General features: G+C 44.1%; 1 protein-coding gene across 1 annotated transcript in view; it reads right to left on the bottom strand.

The window, feature by feature from the left end:
• Positions 1-968: 968 nt before the first annotated feature.
• TRAPPC10 (trafficking protein particle complex 10) overlaps positions 969-19,848 on the bottom strand; it is a 72,783-nt gene continuing 53,903 nt past the window's right edge. The window contains exons 16-22 of the mRNA XM_023518104.1: positions 19,577-19,806; positions 17,993-18,093; positions 16,233-16,359; positions 14,626-14,796; positions 6,947-7,124; positions 3,177-3,371; positions 969-2,704 (exon numbers count right to left, since the gene is read on the bottom strand). Coding sequence (XP_023373872.1) covers positions 2,466-2,704; positions 3,177-3,371; positions 6,947-7,124; positions 14,626-14,796; positions 16,233-16,359; positions 17,993-18,093; positions 19,577-19,806 — 1,241 coding nt within the window. The 3' untranslated portion in view covers positions 969-2,465. The remainder of the gene's footprint in view (positions 2,705-3,176; positions 3,372-6,946; positions 7,125-14,625; positions 14,797-16,232; positions 16,360-17,992; positions 18,094-19,576; positions 19,807-19,848) is intronic.

The raw sequence follows: 19,848 nt of genomic DNA, 5'->3' as shown, positions 1-19,848 counted from the left end.
CCAATTACAGCCTGTTATTCTTATGAATATAAAGAAAACCAATGACAAAATTTGGGAGGACGTTTTATCTTTTAAAAAGGTAGAAGCACTCGTGTAACTTAGTTTGCAAAAGATATTTTGGGGGATCAGGGAAAAAAGATTTTGTGCCAAATTCTATTTCAATTTCCAGACAGTAAGAAATCACCACAAACGCTTTGGATTTCTCCTTTTTCTTCTTTTAAATATTAATATATATGTCTTAGAAAATTTCATCCTGGACAGAGACTCCAGGTCAGTGGCTCTCAACCTTCCTAATGTTTCCTAATGCTGCGACCCTTTAATACAGTTCTTCATGTTGTGGTGGCCCCCAACCATAAAATTATTTTCATTGCTACTTCCTAACTATAATTTTGCTACTGAATTTTGTTATGAATCATAATGTAAATATCTGATATGCAGGATGTGTTTTCATTGTTACAAAGAGGTCGCGACCCACAGGTTAAGAACCGCTGCTCAAGATAAAAGAAAATCAAAGAGTAATAAACTGAACGTTTAACCACATTCCCCTTTAGAAGGTGAGAGAGGTGTGATGACCCATTGAGGAAATGTCTGTCCTCTTGGCTGATACCATGGATTAGAGCAGCAGTTCTCAACCTGTGGGTCGCAACCCGAGGCACTGTATTAAAGGGGCGTGGCATTAGGAAGGCTGAGAACTGCTGGATTAGAGGCTTTTATGACAGCTCAAATCCCAATCATCTCCTCATTCATAGGACTTGGCAGATCTGTAGGGCAATCATCAATTTTTATTTAAAAAACCCTTACCTTAGAGAACCTAAACTATCATTAAATTCTGAAGTTCTAATTTGCTAACTAGTTTGATCAAGTTTGTTAGATTTAAACTGCACATAAGATAATTTCTGAAAGTTAAATTAAACATTGAATCTTCTTTACATGTTTCTCCAATTTCTACAAATGAAAAAGACATGGGAGGAAGATCATAAACCTTTATTTACTGAGTGGGTAAAAGACAACATGAAGAATACTGGAAAGGGGGGCTCCAGACGTGCAGCCGCCTGCAGCCCCAGGAGCGCAGCCCTCACAGGAGCCAGCGCAGAGGCTCCTCCTCCTCTTTGTAGCTCTGGCCTCTGAGGTTACTCTCCTCACGTGAGTCCCACCCTCTGGGGGGCCTGCCCATGTCCACTTACATTAATCTTGTCAAGTTCAATTCGAAGCGCACTTTCCCAATGAATTAAGGGTACTCTATTTCATATGTACAAAAATACATTGCTTTGGAAGCTGGAAAAGGTTTAATACGTACAACACTTATTTACAAGCTGTGACTTTCACACCAGTAAAAACAAACTCACATTTATTTCTGACCTTGATTTTTGGTGCAACTTATACATAAACATTATATCAGTTAGTCTGTATTTTTAAAAATAATAAATCAACTATATGTACAATTAAATTTACAACCAAAAGCAAATTAATCCATTGGAACTACATGACTGCAACTGAGTGGCCCAGCAGAAGTTATTCTAGGACATGAGGCCTGCACTGCAACGAGACTGGAAACACTGAGAGGACCCCCCATCTTCATTTTAAATGGAACATTTTAATTTCTAAGAATTAAGGTGCAAATAAAATATGATTATATAGCTACAATTACATGGGAAGATTTTAAAGATAAGAGAAAAACAACATATTTACCCCCACATATATAATGATAATTAAATTAAATATATAGTTTACTTCTGAGTGCATGAGATATTCATTCAACATTATGGGGTCCAGAAACATTTAACCCTAAACTAGTTCAACGTGAGCTGTTCCCCAGGCCCTGGTCTAAGTCTTTCCTAAGTACCTTTACTTTGCTCCAGCGGATGGACCTCCAGGTCCGCCTCGCCCTGGCATCCCAAGGCACAGAAGGGGTTATGTTCCCTCTCCACCCCCCTCCCACCCCTACCCCTCCTAGGTGTTATTCTAGAAAAGCACAACTAGATGATAATGGGGTAAAGGATTGTGTTTTACCCCTTAGGAAACGCACAAATACACCCTGGTCCAAAAACTGGGCAGCCGTGTGACCACAAAGGCACACATATGTCTCAGAGAGGACTGCAAGGCCTGCTGAGTGTCCACCTGGAAGACAAGTGGCCTCCAGGAAGCGCCAGCAGGCGGCAGGCTGCTCAGAGGAGGGACGGTGGATGAGGACCTTTTATGAGCACTGAGTGAGCAGAAGGAAGCCAGGCTCTGAGCAGATAGTGCAGACACCAACACGGGGATGGGGTGAGAAAGTATGGAATCACAGACAACACAAGAGTAAGGAGAACTCAGCGGAGCAGCTGTGCAATGAATGACATTCTCTGAGGCCTAGTGGCCAGGCAGGATCACTGGAGTCTGGCTAGAGCCTGAAGAGAGGAGAATCTAGTCACCTTCCCTCAGAGCACAATCACAGCTGGGCAGCGGCATCTGCTCCCCAGGTGCTGTCATGTAACGCTGACTTCCAAGACATGGTCGTCTTGGCTGGGGATGACCAGGACTTGCATGCCAGTGCTCGAGTTGAAGACCTGGCCAGCCGGCAGCGCCTGCAGCCGGGGCATGGGCAGGCCTTTGTGCTCGCTGCTGGAGGCTGAGTGCATGCTGCCCCTGCTCTTCACACTGCTGCTGTCCAGCTGTTCATCCCCGTGCTTGTCCACTGACAGGCTGTCATTTTCTATCCAGCTATCTACAAAACACACAGGATGTCAGAACCAAGCCACGACACCAACCTGGAGAAAGGCAAAGCCACGATAGGCCCACTTCAAAGTGCAAGAGATGCTACTGAGGCATCCCACAGATCCCACACAGAGGGATGATGGGCCCTGAGCCTTCCCACCCAACACTCAGCTTTGGTGTTTGTTTCTGCTTACACTAAAGACATGCAATTCTTTCTCAAGCCTGCTCTGACATTAGTTTGTCATCTCTTGACACAAAGCAGGCTCCTATTCAAATATGAATTTATACTTTTTCTTTTTTTTAATTAGAGACAGAGTCTCACTTTGTTGCCCTCGGTAGAGTGCTGTGGCACCACAGCTCACAGCAATCTCCAGCTCCTGGGCTTAGGCGATTCTCTTGCCTCAGCCTCCCGAGTAGCTGGGACCACAGGTGCCCGCCACAACGCCCGGCTATTTTTATACTTTTTCTTAAAACATCCTTACCAGCATCCAGTTGACAGGAGTGTGCAGAATGATGGGGGAGGTACTTAAACAACCTGACGTCAGGCAAGGGGAGGTACCCCGCAAAGAGAGGCATCACTTCCATGTGGACTCTATGGGTGGCCTGAGCAGCCACTGGCATGGAGATGACACCACAACTTTTCCCACAGACTGCCCAGTTGCTACTGTTGTCGACCACTGCAACAAAGAGAAAGCAAGTGTGTTCCAAGAGCAAGTGAGTCATATAAAAGTAAGAACCATCATTAACCAACACTTAGACACTCCATAGTAGAGAATCCCAAACTGCAGAATATTTATCTCAGTGTCTTGCTATTGTGCCTTAAGATAAAACCCGTATGTTTTAATAAATAAGATGCATATTTCTTTTAGTCCAACATCCCATCAGGTCCAGTTTAGACTGAATCATGCTGGGTGTGTATGGAAAACTATATTTTTCTCTGAAGTTAATAAATTAAACATAATTTAATTTTGATTTGAAGTCTCTTTGAAAATTTCATGTGCCATTCTTCAAAAGTATAGTTACTATATGTATGGCCAGGGACAGTGGCTCATGCCTGTAATTCCAGCACTCTGGGAGGCTGAGGCAGGTGTTTGACCTGAGACCAGCCTGAGCAAGAATGAGACCCTGTTTCTAAAAATAGCTGGGCATTGTGGCAGCACCTGTGGTCCCAGCTACTTGGGAGCCTGAGGGAAGAGAATTGCTTGAGCCCAAGACTGCGGTTTCTGTGCCATGGCAGTCTACCCAGGGCAACAAAGTGAGGCTCTGTCTTAAATAAAATAAAATAAAATAAGTATGGTTAATTTGGCTATTAAATCAGGGATGGGTGACAATGCAGACTAAGTTGGGTCACCAAAGCCCTAATGGTTTGAATTCCAATCCTGCTGCCCAGACAAGGCCCTTGGGGCCTCCAGGCTTGGCTTCCCTGCAGTGAGATGAGAGCACCACTGACCCCGAGAAGCTGCTTTCTCAGGATGGAGAGAGAAGAGTGTACAGCATGTGGTACCTCTCCCGGGACAGCAGTCTGAACACCTGGCAGTGTCATTATGGGCCCTCATTGTTCAAATTCAGCCTTCATTTAATTCAAGGCAATTCACACAAGTAATGGAGCACTTACTAGGACCAGCTCTGGAGAGATGAAAGTGAGCAGGACGATGTCTTTGCCCTCAAGAAGCAGAAGACACAGCAAGAGGTCATAGGTCTGATGAGGATATACCATGCCATAGCTCAGGGAGTGTGTGACCAAAGGCCATGAGCAGCAGACAAGGGGTGGGGGGGGGTCCCAGAAGGCAGGCTCTGCGGTGAGAACTTTGGAGAAAAGTGGCACTATGGGACATGCAGAGCCCTGTGTGACAGGGTGACAGTGGTAGGAAGGCGATGCCAGACTGTGCACATAGTTATGTTGACCTCTCTCCATGCTCCTCACTATCATGAACTCACAGCAAAAAAATCAGTTTTACTTAAAAATGCTTCTCATGAAGCATTCAAAATTAATTTTATTAAATTCAACTCTTGAGTATATAACTTTTTTTAAATTTTAAAATGTTTACAGACTTATAAGAAATTGCAAAAATAGAAGAGAGGTCATCATCCAACTGTGCTATCCCACGTAGCACAGGAGATGTGTGGGGGCACTGTAATTAACAAGCCTGCACACGTTCCTGGGGGCTGGCCAGCTTTCTGGCAGGCACTCACCCTTGGGGTATGTCACATGTGTAGATGCCTGTAACCCCCAGGCACAGAGCTGCCCAGCACTACAGATGGCCTCCTGCTGCTTGCCCCACCCGCCCACTCCCAAGCAGGCACCACTGTCCCATTCTCCCTCTTTGTAAGGTTGATATTTTGAGGATGCCATACAGAATAGAATTGTATGGCACACAACCTGACAGGCCTGGCTTTTCCACTCCACGATCCATTCAAGCTGCTGCATTTATCAATAGTTCACTTGGTTCTAATGCTACCAGTTTGTTAAGCCAATCTACAACTGAAGAACATTCGGGCTATTTCCTATCTGTACTCATCATCATCTTTTTTTTTTTTTAAAGCAGGGTCTTGCTCTGTCACTCAGGCTGATCATAGGTCACTGTAACCTCAAACTCCTGGGCTCAAGTGATCCTCCTGCCTCAGCCTCCCAAGTAGCTGGGACTACAGGTGTGTGCCACCACACTCAGCTTATTTATTCCATTTTTTAAATAGAGATGGGCTCTTGCTATTTTACTCAGGCTGATCTGGAACTGAGATGGGCTCTTGCTATTTTACTCAGGCTGGTCTGGAACTGAGATGGGCTCTTGCTATTTTACTCAGGCTGGTCTGGAACTCCTGGCCTCAAGTGATCTTTCTGCCTCAGCCTCCCAGAGTGCTGGAATTATAGGCGTGCCACCACAACGTGACATTCTCTGTGTCCCCACTGTAGCATAAGACCAGACTCAGGGAGGTGCCTGCACGTACCCCATGCTGAACAAGTGCTGTTTTCATGGAACATTGTCTCCCTTGAAAGAATGACTGGCAGACTGAGGTTATCCAGTCTGGGTATGTAGCAGACATTTTGACGAAAATAAATGATGTGCACCTGTCACTCAAAGAAAACCACTAAAAGGATTTGCTGCCAATGATGGAATTTGAGACTCTAACCAAAAATCAGAATTTTGGAAAATTTGCACTTGCCACCGTGAACCTGACAAGGTCCCAATGCTCAAAGGCCTTTCTGAGAGATGAGTGTTTCACAGGTGGGGATTTGGACATTCTCAAACAGAAGGCGTTCACATATGGAAGATCTGTACAACACAGGGGACCCACATGCCCAGCTACAAGATGACAGTGGGTAGGGCCCACTCAGAATGCAGAGAGACCAAAGCCCTCAAAGACATGAGTCCCAGTCCACTCTTGTCATCAGACTTCACGACTCATCACGTGGTACAGTATAAGCAAGAGCATCTGTGGTTACCCACAAGCTGTTACCTCCCTCTTCCAACTCCAACCTGTATGAGCACCGAGTCCTCCACATACTGAAAACCAGTTTTAAAAATTCAGAAACCTGAATAAGCTAGATATTACAGAGATTTAAAGGGATAAGCTGGATATTGAAGAGATTTAAAAGCTAGATAAAGCTAGATTTAAGCTAGATATTAAAGAGATTTAAAAGACTGCAAAACAAAATCCTCTTCTCATTTTTTGTTTTGGAAAACTGTTATTTTTCATGAATAACGTCATGTGATAGATTTATTGGTGATGTTTTAACATACATTACATACATATTTGGCTCTTCAATCATTTTAGAGCAGAAAAAATCCCAAACCAAAAACTTAGAGAATGCCAGGCTAACACCTCAGAGGTTTTGGACAGAAGGGGAGTGCGAGGAGCCCATCTGTGTGCGCAGGGAGGCGTGGGCACCAGAGCCCTGGCTGTTGAGCAACGGAAATGAATTCTGCTTCAGAGTAACGGAAAGCTCCTGAATCACAAGCAGAGAGGAAAGGGCATCTCTAAAATATTAATCAGCACCAAGGAACAGTTTTTCAGTGTCTCAGACTGTTTTCTCAGCACTGAGTCCAGTAACTGCCAAGCAAAGACTCAGTATGAATGCACCACAACAACCAAGTTCAACATCTGGTAAGCTAAGGACATGTTATATAATGAAACAATAAAGCAAGCTCTCTTAACTCTAGAGTATTTTCTCTTTGGACCAGGAACACTACACTTTGTCCAGACAGGGTACAGTCCCCTAAAGCACTGGGTTATTACAGAAGTTCCAACCCACCTTCGTACATCAGCCTTGTTGAGAAGTAGTCCTCAGACTCCGTCAGTGCGTCGTCCTTATCCACCTCCAAGAGGTCCGACAGCCGCGTGATTGACACCTCCAAAGAGCAGAGAGAGCCTGTCCTACAGTACTCCATTCCCGAAGGGGGGGATATCTCAGCTTTCACGTTATATAATGTCTAGGCAGGAAAGGAAGAGAAAGGGAATGTACCTAAATGGTCTTAAGAAATACAGCACAGAGGCGCCAGCCACCTACACCTAAGGTGGCGGGTTCGAATCCCCAGCCCGGACCCGCCAAACAACAATGACGGCTGCAACCAAAAAATAGCCGGGCGTTGTGGCGGGCGCCTGTGGTCCCAGCTACTTGGGAGGCGGAGGCAGGAGACTCGCTTGAGCCCAGGAGTTGGAGGTTGCTGTGAGCTGTAATGCCACTGCACGCTACCCAGGGGGAGAGCTTGAGGCTCTGTCTCAAAAAAAAAAAAAAAAAAAGAAATACAGCACAGGACCAATGTGTAGCTGCCCACAGGCCTGGAGCCCTGAGGAAAGATGTGTCTGCCCAGCTGGCAGAAGACAACTGCGGCCACTCGCCCTAAGGACCCCGCTGCAGACACATGTTGTAGAAGCCCAACTCTAGGGCCTTAAAACCTGTTTTAGAACTGTGGATATTTTCAAGCTTTAGAAGAGGGACAGCACAGTGACCTCCACACTCCTGTCACCCAGACCACAGACTATCAGCACTCTGCTCCGCTCACTCTGCTGACCTTTTGACAACGCACTTATCTTAAAGCCACCTGCCATGTCACCCAGTAGGGTTTAGTACACGCTGCAAACAACATGGACATTTTCTTAACAAAACACAATGCCATTATCATAACCAGCAAAATTCACATGAATTCCCTGGTGTCTTCCAATCCAGTCCACAACCTCCTTTCTCCGTGTTCCCTCCTCCATGCTCAGTCTTTTCTTGGTGCGGCTCACACATGCCTCACATTCTCTCGCCACCCCACCACCTGCCACCGCACAACCCACACACCGGCAGGTCCCCTCCTACAGTTAGTGGTCTTTCATTCAACATAAAGTGGTCATAGCACAACTCGATTTAAAAGTGTTCTGTTGGTATCATAAAATGTCCAAATAAGAGGTTCCAGAATTTAAAAGTTTTTCCATAGTCTGATGCCAAAATAAAATGTTTCTCAAGGAGTTAAAGCAGCTAACCAAGTGTCCCCAGACCTTTCCAGGGGATTTACTATCAAAGACCCACTTAAATCTGTCTGGAGATGGCACAAACTTCGCCCATCTGAAGAGGGGCCATGCTGAGATCTTCCATGGCACAGAGGATGCCCAAATGCACAGCTCCAAAATGTGTGTGTGCCATCTGCCAGGAAGGATGCACCCTAAAGCAAGAGCAGTGAAAGGAAGGAGAAAAGTGACAGAGAACAGTGGCCGCATGGTGGCAGCTCCCTGAAACGTCCCCTTCACTCCAGAAGCTCCAGTCAGAGCAGTCAGGAATGCTTCCAAGGCTAGCAAAGGACGAGATGGGGTCAGTCTCAGTGCTTGGAGGAAGTTCACAGCTAGAGCATGAGAACTGGGACTGTGCTCAGGAGTTTACATCCTGGACGTTGCTTCCGGCTACTGTTGGGAAGGAGAGTGGCTGAGTGAAGGCACTTCATGTATCACGGAGCAGCAGTGCCGTGCCCTCACCTGACAGCAGCTACTGAGGCTGCTGGTACAGTGACCAGAAACAAGCCTCTTCAGAGGTAAACTCTAACATTTTTGGACAATGGAGCTCCACCAGGAGAGCCAAGACATCCAAGGGAAAGAAACAGCCTTCTGGATGAGTGACACGGGGACTCTAAATGAGCCACCTGGGAGAGAAGTGAGGACCCACCTCACACCCACACAGACTGACGCACAGGGCATCACAGACACAACTCTAAATGCGAAAACTACAAAAATCTTACAAGAAAATGCAGGAGGAAATCTTTTTGACCTTAGATTTGGTAATGATTTCTTAGATCCCAAACTAGTAATTTGAGCAATAAAAGAGAGAGATAAAGTGGACTTCCCCCAAATTTAAAACCTTTCTTCTTCAGAGGAAACCATCAAGAAAGTGAAAAGAGAACTCACAAAATGGCAGAAAATATCTGCAAATCATATATAAGGAATGGTATTTAGAATATATAAAGAACTTAAAATTTGATTATAAAGACATATAACCCTACTTAAAAATGGGCAAAATATTTGAATAGACATCTTTGGGGGGGGGGCATAGGTAGAGTGTCGTGGTGTCATCACAGCAAACTCAAACTCCTGGGCTCAAGCGACCCTCCTCCCTCAGCCTCCCGAGTAGCTGGGACTACAGGCGCCCACCACAACACCCAGCAAGTTTTTTGGGTTTTTTTTTTGTTGTTGTTGTTCTCCATCTCTCTCTCTTTTTTTTTATTAAATGATAGCTGTATACATTAATGCAAACATGGGGTACAGTGTAGTGTTTTCATGTACAATTTGAAATATTTTCATCAAACTGGTTAACACAGAGTTTGTGTCATTTACTTAGTTATTGTGTTAAAACATTTATACTCTAGTTCTAGGAAAGTTCACTTGTACCCTTGTTAGACAGACCATATAGGTGATCTTTCCAGTCACCCTCCCTCCACCCATCCGCCCTTCTCCCCTCCCCTCCCCACCCCCTCCCCATACTCTTGGGCTAGAATTAGGTTGTAGCTTTCATTTGAGAACTATAAATTAGTTTCATAATAGGGCTGTGTGACACCCAGCTAGTTTTACTATTTTTAGTAGAGACAGGGTCTCACTCTTGCTTGGGCTGGTCTCAAAGTCCTGAGCTCAAGCAATCCACCTGTTCAGCCTCCCAGAGTGCTGGGATCTCAGGCTGAGCCACCAAGCCCAGCCTTGAATAGACATCTTTCCAAAGAAGACAGACACATGCTTAGCCATCATTAGGTACTAGGGGATGCAAACCAGGAGCTCCCACATCATGCCCTGGGACTTAAATGTCACAAAGACAACAAAAATGAGTGCCAACAACAACGTACAGAGCCTAGACCTCTCTCTGCTCCAGTGGGAACGGAAAGTGGCACAGCCTCTCTGAATAGCAGTTTGGCAGTGTCTCCAGAAGTTAACCGAGTTACTATGTAAGAAATGAATACACGTGTCCACATAAAAACTTGTACAGATGTTTTCATAGCCCTGTTATTCATAAACCCCACAGGAGGAACATGCAGATCACAGGCACTGATGAGTAGACAAGATGTGGCCTACGTGCCCAGTGGAACGTGACGCTGTATGAGAAGGGTGTGGCCGAGGAACAGGTGAGCTCATTAACACTGTGCTGAGGGAAAGGAGCCAGCAAGGAGAGCGTCACAGAGGACCGCACTGTGTGGAATGCTCAGCACACCAGTCCACAGGGACGAAGGTGCCTGCAGGTTAGTGGCTGCCTCAGGTCAGGGGGAGAAGGGAGTGATGACCACTAATGGGGCGTGAAGGTTCTCTCTAGAATGATGAAAATGTTGGAATACAGTTATGACAGTGGTAATACAACTCTGCAAATACACTAAAACCACTGAACTGTGAGCATTAATTGTATGCATTTATGTCACAGTAATAGCTTTTAACAAAGCTGTTTAAAAAAGTGCCATCTAAACACAACAAAGTGACTGTAATCGACAATAAGTTAGAGTATTCGTTAAAATAACTATAAGATTGAAATTGGCATGTTCCTAACACAAAGAAATGATAAAAAACAAAGACCATATGATTCTCTCAATTGATGCAGAAAAAGCTTTTGATAATATCCAGCATCCTTTCATGATCAGAACACATAAGAAAATAGGTATAGAAGGGACATTTCTCAAATTGATAGAGGCCATCTACAGCAAACCCACAGCCAATATTGTATTGAATGGAGTTAAACTGAAATCATTTCCACTCAGATTAGTAACCAGGCAAGGTTGCCCATTGTCTCCACTGCTTTTCAACATTGTAATGGAAGTCTTAGCCATTGCAATTAGGGAAGAAAAGGCAATCAAGGGTATCCATATAGGGTCAGAGGAGATCAAACTTTCACTCTTTGCAGATAGTATGACTATATATCTGGAAAACACCAGGGATTCTACTACAAAACTCTTAGAAGTGATCAAGAAATACAGCAGTGTCTCAGGTTACAAAATCAACACTCACAAATTTGTAGCCTTTATATATACCAACAATAGTCAAGCTGAAAAAACAGTCAAGGACTCTATTCTTTTTACAGTAGTGCCAAAGAAGATGAAATATTTGGGAGTTTACCTAACAAAGGACGTGATCTCTATAAAGAGAACTATGAAACTCAAAGAAAAGAAATAGCTGAAGATGTTAACAAATGGAAAAACATACCATGTTCATGGCTGGGAAGAATCAACATTGTTAAAATGTCCATACTACCCAAAGCAATATACAATTTTAATGCAATCCCTATTAAAGCACCACTGTCATACTTTAAAAACCAGGAAAAAATAATACTTCGTTTTATATGGAATCAGAAAAAAACCTTGAATAGCAAAGACATTACTCAAAAATAAATCAGGAGGAATCAAGCTACCAGATCTCAGTCTATACTATAAATCAATAGTGATCAAAACAGCATGGTACTGGCACAAAAACAGAGAGGTAGATGTATGGAACAGAATAGAGAACCAAGAGATAAACCCAGCTACTTATAGTCCTTTGATCTTTAATAAGCCTATCAAAAATATTCAGTGGGGGAAAGGCTCCCTATTTAACAAATGGTGCCGGGTGAACTGGCTGGCAACCTGTAGAAGACTGAAACTGGACCCATACCTTTCACCATTAACTAAGATAGACTCTCACTGGATAAAAGATTTAAACTTAAGACATGAAACTATAAAAATACTAGAAGAGAGTGCAGGGAAAACACTTGAAGAAACTGGCCTGGGAGAATAATTTTATGAGGAGGACGCCCCCTCCCCGGCAATTGAAGCAACACCAAAAATATATTACTAGGACCTGATCAAACTAAAAAGCTTCTGCACTGCCAAGAACACAGTAAGTAAAGCAAGCAAACAGCCCTCAGAATGGGAGAAGATATTTGCAGGTTATGTCTCTGACAAAGGTTTAATAACCAGAATCCACAGAGAACTCAAACATATTAGCAAGAAAGGAACAAGTGATCTCATCTCAGGGTGGGCAAGGGACTTGAAGAGAAACTTCTCAGAAGAAGACAGATGCACAGCCTACAGACACATGAAAAAATGCTCATCATCCTTAATCATCAGAGAAATGCAAAGCAAAACCACTTTGAGATATCATCTAACTCCAGTAAGATTAGCCCACATCACAAAATCCCATAACCATAGATATTGGCGTGCATGTGAAGAAAAGGGAACACTTCTGCACTGCTGGTGGGAATGCAAACTAATATGTCCCTTTTGGAAAGATGTTTGGAGATCACTTAGGGATCTAAAAATAGACCTGTCATTCGATCCTGCAATTTCTCTACTAGTATATATCCAGAAGACCAAAAATTACTTTTAAAAAAGATATTTGCACCAGAATGTTTATTGCAGCCCAATTCATAATTGCTAAGTCATGGAAGAAGCCCAAGTGCCCACTGACCCATGAATGGTTTAATAAATTGTGGTGTATTTATACCATGGAATATTATGCAGCCTTAAAAAGATGGAGACTTTACCTCTTTTATGTTTACATGGATGGAGCTGGAACATATTCTTCTTAGCAAAGTATCTCAAGAATGGAAGAAAAAATGGCTCGGCGCCAGTAAGTCAAGCGGCTAAGGCACCAGCCACATACACCAGAGCTGGGTTCGAATCCAGCCCGGGCCTGCCAAACCACAATGACAACTACAACCCCCGCCCTCGCAAAAAAAAAGCCGGGCACTGTGTCGGACGCCTATAGTCCCAGCTACTTGGGAGGCTGAGGCAAGAGAATCGCTTAAGCCCAGCATTTGGAGTTTGCTATGAGCTATGATGCCATGGCACTTTACCTAGGACGACAGCTCGAGACTCTGTCACACACACACACAAAAAAGAATGGAAGAAAAAGTATCCAATGTACTCAGCCCTATTATGAAACCAATTCATAAGCACCCACACTTCCATATGAATGCTATAACCCAACTACAGCCCAAGATGAAGGGGAAAGAGAAGGAGGTGGGGTGGAGGGAGGGTAATTGGTGGGACCACACCTATGGTGCATTTTGCAAGGGTACATGTTAAATCTACTAAGTGTAGAATATAAATGTCTTAACAAAATAAGAAAATGCGGTGAAGGCTATTTTAACCAGTTTCATGAAAGTATTTCAATATTTCTGTAAGTACCTGTTGTTTAAGGCTCTAGACTTTGGAGAAATTCAATTTGCTATAATCCATCTTTACACAAATAAAGTCTCACTCGTCACTCAAAAAAAAAAAAAAAGAAAGAAAGAAATGATAAATGCTAGAGGTGATGAATACCCCAATTATCCCAACTTGATTAATTTACACTGTAAGCCTTTATCGAAACATCACATGTGCCCTTACAAAGATAGTCAAAGATTATGTACATATAATAATTAAAAAATTGTTAATGCTATCTATATATTTCAGGTCCTCAGACTACCAGTTTTAAAAAAGATATTTTTTAATATTTTTCTCTGGCTTTTTACTCAGCTTGTACAGTTCTAATGGGAAATTCTTCCTCTTCAAATTAAGAGAGAAAAGTAACAGTGGAGTCTACTAACTAGTTACTAATCATCAGTAATAAACATACACATTGGATTCATGCAAGGCTAACATTAACACATCAAAGACATCTGTCTGTGCTACCTGGAGAGAAGCTGACCCTCCAAGGCTAGCAAGGAGAGTTAAATAAAACACAATAGGCAAAACAATTAGTCTGTCTTGGTTGAAAGAAAGCAGAGAAAAAATTACTAATATCAAAACCACAAACACAATCACCTCAAATCAAATTGTTTAACAATTTCAAGCAGGAAAGAGAAGAAAAGGAAGTAACTCAAAATTACAGAACAGTAACTCAATCTCTCTAAAGCAGTGGTTCTCAACCTTCCTAATGCTGTGACCCTTTAATACAGTTCCTGTGGGTCGTGACCCATAGGTTGAGAACCACTGCTCTGAAAGGAATACAAAAACACAATTACGTCCATACCTAGGCTCCACATTACTTTTAGCTCAATGCTTAAAATTAGCTTCCACCCAAAATATGCAGAGGTTATAATAAAATCTTAACAATACACAGCAAGCAAATTTTCTGAATATTTTCAGTTTTTCTTTTAAAAAACAAGAAACATGCCTCAAGAAAGTAATGCCCCTGAGGAGTACCTAATGATGAGAAGGAAATGAGCCTAGGAAATGCTTCGAGGAAGGCATTGCTAACTCCACATAAGAAGGTGAACAGGGAGGTGAGAAGAGTCTCTGGGCTTTCTGCACAATGAACGCTCAGATGCCAACAGGGTGCAGGTGCCTCAGATATGTCACCTGAGAAGGGCTCAGGTGACTCAACCACCCCATGAATTTCCTAGTGTTTCTGCGCCACTGCTTGATTATATGGAAAGAACTTGCCCATCTGATAAGTTTTAGATAATAAAGATTATGATGCCATCTTTCATTTTCCCACCCACAACCCCCACCAAAATAATACATTACGTACAAAAAAATTTTCCACTTGAAATTCGTAAGTATATGGCTTTAGGGAGACAGACAGCCGTTCATCCGAAGCTGGGGAAAATCTCATGGAGAACTGGCAACGCAGAGAAGGGGGAGGCTCCTGTGTCCACTTCAGCTCCCAGACAAAGAACACCGGCTGCTTGCTGTAGATTCGCTGCAAAGAGAGTTGCCGTCGTCATCGTACACACAGCGCAGCGAACCGCAGACGGACAGATGCTGTAGTGCAACGGCGTACGTCTTGCAAGGGGAAAGCAGGACAGAGACAGGGTCGGGCAGAGCCCAGTCATTCTGCCCTGCTGCCCAGCAGTGTCTATCTCTACCCTGGCTCCTCCTACCTAGCCTTGCTCAGGCAGAAGGCTGCACAAATTTGGTATAAAGGTTTTACTTTGTTATGATTCCATAGCTTCAAGGCATAGGGGATCATAAAAAAGAAGCCTAAAGAGTATTTATTAATTTATATATGGAATAGCCTATCCATCTCTAAAACAAGGGAAAATGTCATCAATCAATTGAAAAGTACATCTTGGCCAGGAGTGATAGGTCTCACCTGCAGTACTAGCACTTTGGGAGACAGAGGCCAGAGGATCACTTGAGGCCAGGAGTTTGAGACCACCCTGGGCAACAGTAAGACCCTGTCTCTACTAAAAATTTTTTAAAAAAGAAAAAATGAGCCATATGTTGTGACAGGCACCTATAATCTGAACTACTCAGGAGGCTGAGACAGGAGGATCCCTTAAGCCCAGAGTTTGAGGCTGCAATGATGGTGCCAGTGCACTCCAACCAAGGCAACAGAGTGAGACCCTGTCTCAAATAAATAGACAGGGCGTATTTACATCCATGTCAATTATTTTTTATTTAACAGTAAGTTAGTTTAGGAACTAGCACAATCTACATATGGACCAAACAGCACTATGGCACATAAAGTTCACACTTGCAAGTATAGTGACAGGCACAGTGAGATTTAAAAGTTGTCAAGTACTGGTGGGGAAAATCCTTTGAAAATGCTAAAGACATAAATGTCTATTAAGAAAACCTCTGATCTCCTTAACACTCAGCATTTACCATCTAAAAACACACATGCAAACAGACATGAAAAGCAAAGTCAAGATGGAGCCAGGCGGCATGGCCATGATGGACATGGCTCCTTTACAAAGCTCCTTCCTACTGGCACAGGCAGAATGGAATAGCCTCCATTTCCTAAGACTGACAGAGTCCATGCAACCAACTGGAGAGTCAAACACAGCTCGGATTTGCACAAATCTATGTATAGAGTAGGACAAGTTTAAGATTTAATTCTAAAAGTACAGACAGCAATCTATTTCCTAACACACACACCCCCCCAACCATTTGGCCCACCAGCCCATGCATTCCACAGGGGAGCAGGGACACACACAGTGCAGTGAGCACAGTGCCAGTGCAGGAGCTGTCTCATGTGTGCATGAGCTTTTGCTAACTGGTGCGAGACTCTTCTCTGTATCTAAAGGCTAAGTCTCAAAACACACTGTGTCACTTTCATCAAAACACTGCAGATAGGACATCTCACGCCCCAGCACTCTGCTGAGGTAATGCACAAGTCTAGAGAATGTTTACCTGCTGGGACTGAGTGTTCAGCGGTATTAGCTGCAGGTCGGTACTATCACCAGTGTCTACAAGGTTACTATCTGACAGCTGAAATTCAAGTTCTGACAAATTCTGGACACAAACTTGAACATATTTCCTAAAGCAAAAAAAAACAAGAAATGTGATTTTGACATTTAAAAACTTTATTAAATTATTTTAGCTTTGTTAAGGAGACCCTCTCCAATAGTGATCAAAAAAATGACAAAGCAAAATAAGAGTAAGTTGTTACACATATTTCCACTTTTGATTTCATATGGAAAAAACAAATCTTTTTAAACCAGTTATTTATGTGGGAAAATGAATTAAACTGTTCTGTGTCTGATACGGTATTATGAAATATTAATAACTGACCATCCCACACAGACATGGACTGCAGTGACGTGTGCGGGGAAGAACAGGGATCACTAGCAGTAATGATTACTTGTTGAAAACTGCAGGGCTCAAGTTAGGTAATGTTATATGAAGAATTTATTAAAATATTCCTTATAGGCTTGGCGCCTGTGGCTCAAGCGGCTAAGGCGCCAGCCACATACACCTAAGGTGGCGGGTTCGAATCCCCAGCCTGGGCCCGCCAAACAACAATGACGGCTGCAACCAAAAAATAGCCAGGCATTGTGGCAGGCGCCTGTAGTCCCAGCTACTTGGGAGACTGAGGCAGGAGACTCGCTTGAGCCCAGGAGTTGGAGGTTGCTGTGAGCGTGATGCCATGGCACTCTACCCAGGGGGATAGCTTGAGGCTCCGTCTCAAAAAAAATAAAAATAAAAATAAAAAAATATTCCTTATAAAGCACCTCATTTCTTTTAGAGATTACTGATGCTTTTAACCCTTAATACCTACAGTTCTCTTACGGTGATGTGAAAGGAAAAGGAGCTCCTGGTAGAATATTCCATTCTGAATGGGGTTCTGACACTTTTATTTCCACAATATCCAACTGTCATCAATGGATGAAAGCAAAAGGGAAGATTACAATGACAGGCCAGGCCAGCACCCCAAGCCTCATGTTCAATGCCAGTGTCATCAGTGGGGAAAGACAACTAGACACGGAGCCTCCTGATGCGGGAAGCATGAAGCAGACGGTGCCACTGTAGCCTTCTTGTCCAGAAGCTGAATAGGGGTCTAATCGAGACTCTAGAGCAGGTGATCCCAACTGGGATAATTCAACCCATCCCAGGGGACTCTGGGCAATGTCTATAGACACCTGTGGTTGTCACAGCTGGGAATGAGGATCATTCCTGGGATCTAGTGGGATCTACAGTGCACAGGACCACCCAGGCCAAGCTGTCAGCCATGCTGGGGGCGAAAAGCCCTGCTCAGAGGACACCTAGCACTTGGCAAGAGACACACAGGCAGGGGACAAGTTAAACCATGAAGATGCAACCAGCCAAATCCAGAAGACAACTGACATGAGTTTTCAACAAGTCAAAGGCTTAAATCAAAAAATAGGTAAAGAGGCACAAAAAGAGATCTAGTAAAATAGAGACTTTGGACCCTGAATCACACAAACCAACTGTAAAAAGTCATTTTTGAGACAGCTGGAAAAAATCTGAATATGGACTGGATGTTACAGGATACCAGGGAATGACTGTGAACTTTTACAGATGGACAATGGCATCATGACTATGTAAGAAAATATCCTTAATTATCACTAAGACCAAGTGTTGAAGATGAAGAATCTCCACGTAGCAGAGTCCTGGGACAGAAGCTAGGGCTGCCCACCACACCTCCTTACCGTGTTCCAGAGGACAGCAGGGAATGTGTGGTCCTGAAGGGCACACTGAAAGTCAGTGCAATGACAGTGGAGTAGATGGACCACGGGCAGTCGATGGACACCTGAGGAGAAAGCAGAGGGACATATACTCAGACCCCTCGCCTAACAGATGGTGCAGCCACCGCTGCCACCCCCATATCTGCACCGGGCACCCATCTCCTAGACATCTTTGCCTCTCATTATTCAGAAAGAAAAACCCTATTAAACTTGTGGGCCAACCAGAACAGGAAGCTACGTCCACAGAAAAGCAGATGCGGAACTGGCAGAACGTCCACGTGTCACCAGAATGGTCGTGTGACTAGAGTACAAACACCCTCCAAAGCAGCAAGCCCACCTCCTGCTCCCACACCCACAGAGCTGTGATGCCAAACACATGGTTCTGAGAAACCGCCTTAGTCATGTGTGTCCAGGTGACCCTACCAATGAGTCACCACTCCACAGTGAAATGAATCATGCAAGCACTTACCACCTGATGCTAACACATAACTGAAAACCAATCAATCTGGGGCATAATGTGAACAAAGCTATTAATTCCCTTAAGGTCAGTGAAGCAGGGCTCAAGTTTCGTTTCCTTTCCCACGTGGGATAAATGAGCATGAGCACTGAGCACAGAATAGCCACGTGTTAGATCTGCATGCCCTACTGAAGCAAGTGTCTCTCTGACTCACAAACCTCTTTATGAGATAAGGGGAAGAGATTCTTTTAATTTTTCAAGAACTGAAAATGGCCGGGAGCAGGGGCTCACACCTGTAATCCTAGTACTCTAGAAGGCCAAGGCAAGCGGATTGCCCGAGCTCACATGGCTGAAGACCAACCTGAGCCAGAGCGAGACCTCATCTATACAAAATAGCCGGGCATTGTGGTAGGCACCTATAGTCTCAGCTACTTGGGAGGCTGAAACAAGAGAATTACTTAAGCCCAAGAGTTTGAGGCTGCTGTGAGCTGTGACACTATGGCACTCTGCCCAGGATAATAGACTGAGACTCTGTCTCAAAAAAAGAAAAAAAAGGTTGTTTTCCTAGGCATTTTGCCCTACAGTTCTTGGCATATACTGCAAGCCCTGGCTGTTCAAGTGCTCTCAGACCTGGCATCTGTGTCACCACCTGTGGGTACACCTTGAATAAAGATAATAAACATAATACTGGCAGCATAATGTGAGTTGAATTCCCATAGATCTGGGACCAAAGTCATGTGTCTCTCAGACAACTGTCAGTAAGTACCACACCAATATCTAAAAGGACAGAGCTCCTTCTAGGCAACATACAAGGACAAAGAGACAGGGCCCAAATTCAGCTCCCCTCACACCTACGCTACCACTACAGCTTTCACAGTAAGTCTCTTGCCCTCCTGGGCTGGAACATCAGAATCTGTCTTTGTCCTTCCAAGATGCACCCTTATCTAAGAAGGAGGCAATTCACAGACACAAATGCTCAACGCGAGAGCTCCTGGGTCGGGGTTTGGCACCCTGCTGTGCTGCTGTCTTCAGCAGACAGGACAGGCAGACCATGCCACCATGACCCAAGCTACTCCACAGCCCCTCCTCACTTTGTGGTCTGTGGTGACCATGCTGTGGCTAGTCTTCTGCTTGTCCTTGTGCTTCCGATGGGGCTCCGGTGTCCCGAGCAGGTCACTCTCCCCTCTGGCTGCTGGGGCTGAAGGTAAGGAGAGCACTTCCAGTTCAAATTCGATGACATGATATGCAGGGGCAACAGGCAGGCTGATGCTCGTGACCTTGTCAGAGGACTGAATCCGGAGCAATGCGCTGGAACACTGTTCTACAAAAGACAGAGGAAAGTCACTGCAAACACACTCCCTCT

This window comes from Otolemur garnettii, unplaced genomic scaffold (genome assembly GCF_000181295.1).
Source record: "Otolemur garnettii isolate 467f Iridium unplaced genomic scaffold, OtoGar3 scaffold00128, whole genome shotgun sequence".
Lineage (NCBI taxonomy): Eukaryota > Metazoa > Chordata > Mammalia > Primates > Galagidae > Otolemur > Otolemur garnettii.
Note: the sequence above shows the minus strand (reverse complement) of the source record. Positions and strands in the feature narration are given on the sequence as shown.